This window comes from Azolla caroliniana, unplaced genomic scaffold (assembly GCF_043228905.1).
Source record: "Azolla caroliniana isolate FFs.n. ecotype wild unplaced genomic scaffold, voAzoCaro1.0.p SCAF_16, whole genome shotgun sequence".
NCBI lineage: Eukaryota > Viridiplantae > Streptophyta > Polypodiopsida > Salviniales > Salviniaceae > Azolla > Azolla caroliniana.
In genome coordinates, this window is record NW_028230451.1 from 14,719,605 (window position 1) to 14,722,548 (window position 2,944).

Below are 2,944 nucleotides of genomic sequence, written 5' to 3' on the forward strand. Positions count from 1 at the left end.
AGCAACAACTAATATAATGCAAATAACAAGATTTAATCATACATGTAAGCTTCTTGCCATTCACATGTGAGAGAGAGATAGAAATTTTGTAATAGTTTCAGATGTCAAATATGAGCCACAATACCAAAAATGAAGCATTTTTGAGAATTTTACAAATGAGAGTTGTAATTGACCATGAGATTGTGAATGAGAAAAAGAGGAGGAAAAAAGATAAATTGGATCATATCAGTCCCCCTAATAACTATTTTCAAGCACACTTTAACACATATTTTCAAAATATAAGGGTTGTTCGATGAGAAAGCACGCACAAACTCGAGCCATAGGTAAGTTGTATACAAACGCTTCATGGTCTTCTCTTTATTCAAAACGAGATAACACCTGTAAGCACACCACCCCTTACTCTTTTCCCCAATCACCAAGTGAAATGATCATACCCTCATGTAGGGGCAAGGGATTGTTTGTCTCTATCCTTTATTCAATAAACTTAATGTCTATGACGGTCCATAACATAAATCAGGCTTTACTATTCCCAAGTCCATCTCGAATAAATCCACCACAACATGTTGGACAAGGAGTTGCCATCATCATGTCCCGATAAAGCATTCACATTTCTCAAGGCTTCTTCCGGTGCATAGAGTGCTTGCAGAGCATAGACAAAACCTTTCCAACCGTCTCCTACACCAGGCCTACTAAGTGATGATTGTACCCACTCAACAAGCTCCTTTGCAAATCCAATATCCTGAAAGAGAATTTCAGTAATGGGAAGGATGGGCAAAACTTGGATGCCAAGCCGTGTTTCCCTCCACTCCGATGGTGCAAACCAAAGGCCAGTGTCCCTTTTATTAGCCCATAAAACTCCAACCATGCGATGTCTGGACACAAAGTTTCCTTCATAGAGTGTGCTATCTGATGGTATATGCCAAAGAGCACGAGCAGCTCGAATCTCAAGGGCCGCGAGTGTAAGTCCTGCATTGACTAGGCTACTATCTCCAAAGGCTAGTCCTAGAAGGGCAGCCGAATAGTAAGCATTCACGGCTTCACTTGTACTCTCTTGGTTTCGTCCATCGACAAATTCAGTTAAACCACCTGCCCATGAATGAAGCACCCAAAAGTCAAAATTCCGAAACCTTGGGAAAAGCGCTCGACTTCGAGAAACCATCGTATGATGGTGATGAGTATGTTGACCATGACCATGTAAATGTACATGGTGATTGTGATTGTGATGATGAAAAGTCATGTAATCCTCTACCATTGTATAAAGATGGGCCTTGTATGTCATTCCCCATTTAGGATCTAATTTTGTCAACACTGCCCCAGCATAGCAGAAATATCCCAAATGGTAATGATGATCGTTGTATAATCCAAAACCAAAGTCTGCCGCACCGTTTCTTGAACCATTCCGGCTTGTCAATCCACCCCATTTCTCATCATAAAGAAAAGCATTGGCATCAAACCTTCCATCCATCCATGGCGTAAGAGAATCTATAAGAAAATGTCTGATCATTTTCAAAAGATCGAGAGCCCCTACCTCCTCGGCTATTAAGGCCATTCTCGCAGCACGGGCTACAGCTTTTCCATAGAAGTAGCTACTGTCGGTAGTTATCTTTGTCAATTCATGAACCTCCTTCCTAAGGACTTCAGCAACTGTATTCTGGTGTACTTGATCAGATATGCCTTTGGATGAATACCATCCCACAGATATAGGGATCTCATTCAACACCCAAGAATCACCCACAACCCCATGCATATCGCCATCCATACTCTTGTATGCAAGAGCTCGAAGTGTCTTGTCAGAAGATGGTGAAGACATAATATCTCTGTGCATGGGAAGGCTAAGCATCAACAGTCCCCCCCAACCAAGTTTCTTCCATTCATAAGTTAACTGAAACGAAGCAGACATAGCCGCATGTCCCTCGATCGGATAGGCTGAACTGAATCGGTCCAAAATTGCTTCAGATTCAGTATTACTTGGGAGCAATGCCACTCTTATAACCCCTTTGAAAGCACGGGTCACATGAAGATTTTGTGACAATGCAAGCGGCTCGGAGCTATAAATAAGCCATGTTTGTCCATTGTTGAACACGAGCCTATGCTTCGTGCAATCCTCATTTGGCAGAAGCTGCAGCACCGCATGTATGGTGGAGAATTGAGGGATTGAGGAATCGCTGAAAACAAATGTAATATAGGGGCATCCTCTCACCAAGGGGACAGCCACACCACTTCGGAATTCGAGAGTAACACTGAGATCATCAAAGCGTGACACCACATGCTTACTATCACTGATGAGATTGGGGACAGTAGCACCTATGAATCCAAGACCAGCAACGAGGCCATCAAAAAGGCGTGATATAACCGTGGGATCTTCATGCTTATTATCACGGCTTGCTCTGATCGTGAGGTCCGGGACAAACTCTTGATAAATGTAGTTAGGTTGGACGATCCGAGAGGGGTAAGAGATGGAAAGGGCACCACCATCTTTGGTGGGCTTGATGAGATATGGGTGGATGTACTCTGGAGCCGATCCTTGGTTTAATATAAAGTTTTGCCAGAAAGCGTTTGTGGGCAGCGGTTTTTTACGAAGAGCAGGTGCTAAAAGATGATGAGAAGGTGCAGCAGGGCTATCTGTAGTTGGAAAAGGTTGGGGAATCAACATATTGTTTAACCATTACTACTACTACTACTACTACTACTACTACTACTATTAATACTCATGCACACTACTACTACTACTACTACTACTATTAATACTCATGCACACTAGTTGTGCATGAGTAACATCTTCTAACTATAGTATTCATGCACACGAGTTGTGCATGAGTAACGTTTTTTATTAAACTATAATATTCATGCACACTAGTTGTGCATGGGTAGCTTTTTCCAGAATTTATACATGAGGGTAAGATCTTGTATATAGTAAATCCATGATAATTAAATTATTTATGGT

The 2,944-nt window shown here is 41.9% G+C and overlaps 1 protein-coding gene across 1 annotated transcript; it reads right to left on the minus strand.

The window, feature by feature from the left end:
- Positions 1 to 208: 208 nt before the first annotated feature.
- On the minus strand, positions 209 to 2,653 carry LOC147854048 (glucan endo-1,3-beta-D-glucosidase-like). Its single transcript, XM_087331968.1, has one exon. The coding sequence runs from the start codon at positions 2,651 to 2,653 to the stop codon at positions 524 to 526; it is 2,130 nt and encodes a 709-aa protein (XP_087188094.1). The 3' UTR covers positions 209 to 523.
- Positions 2,654 to 2,944: the final 291 nt, after the last annotated feature.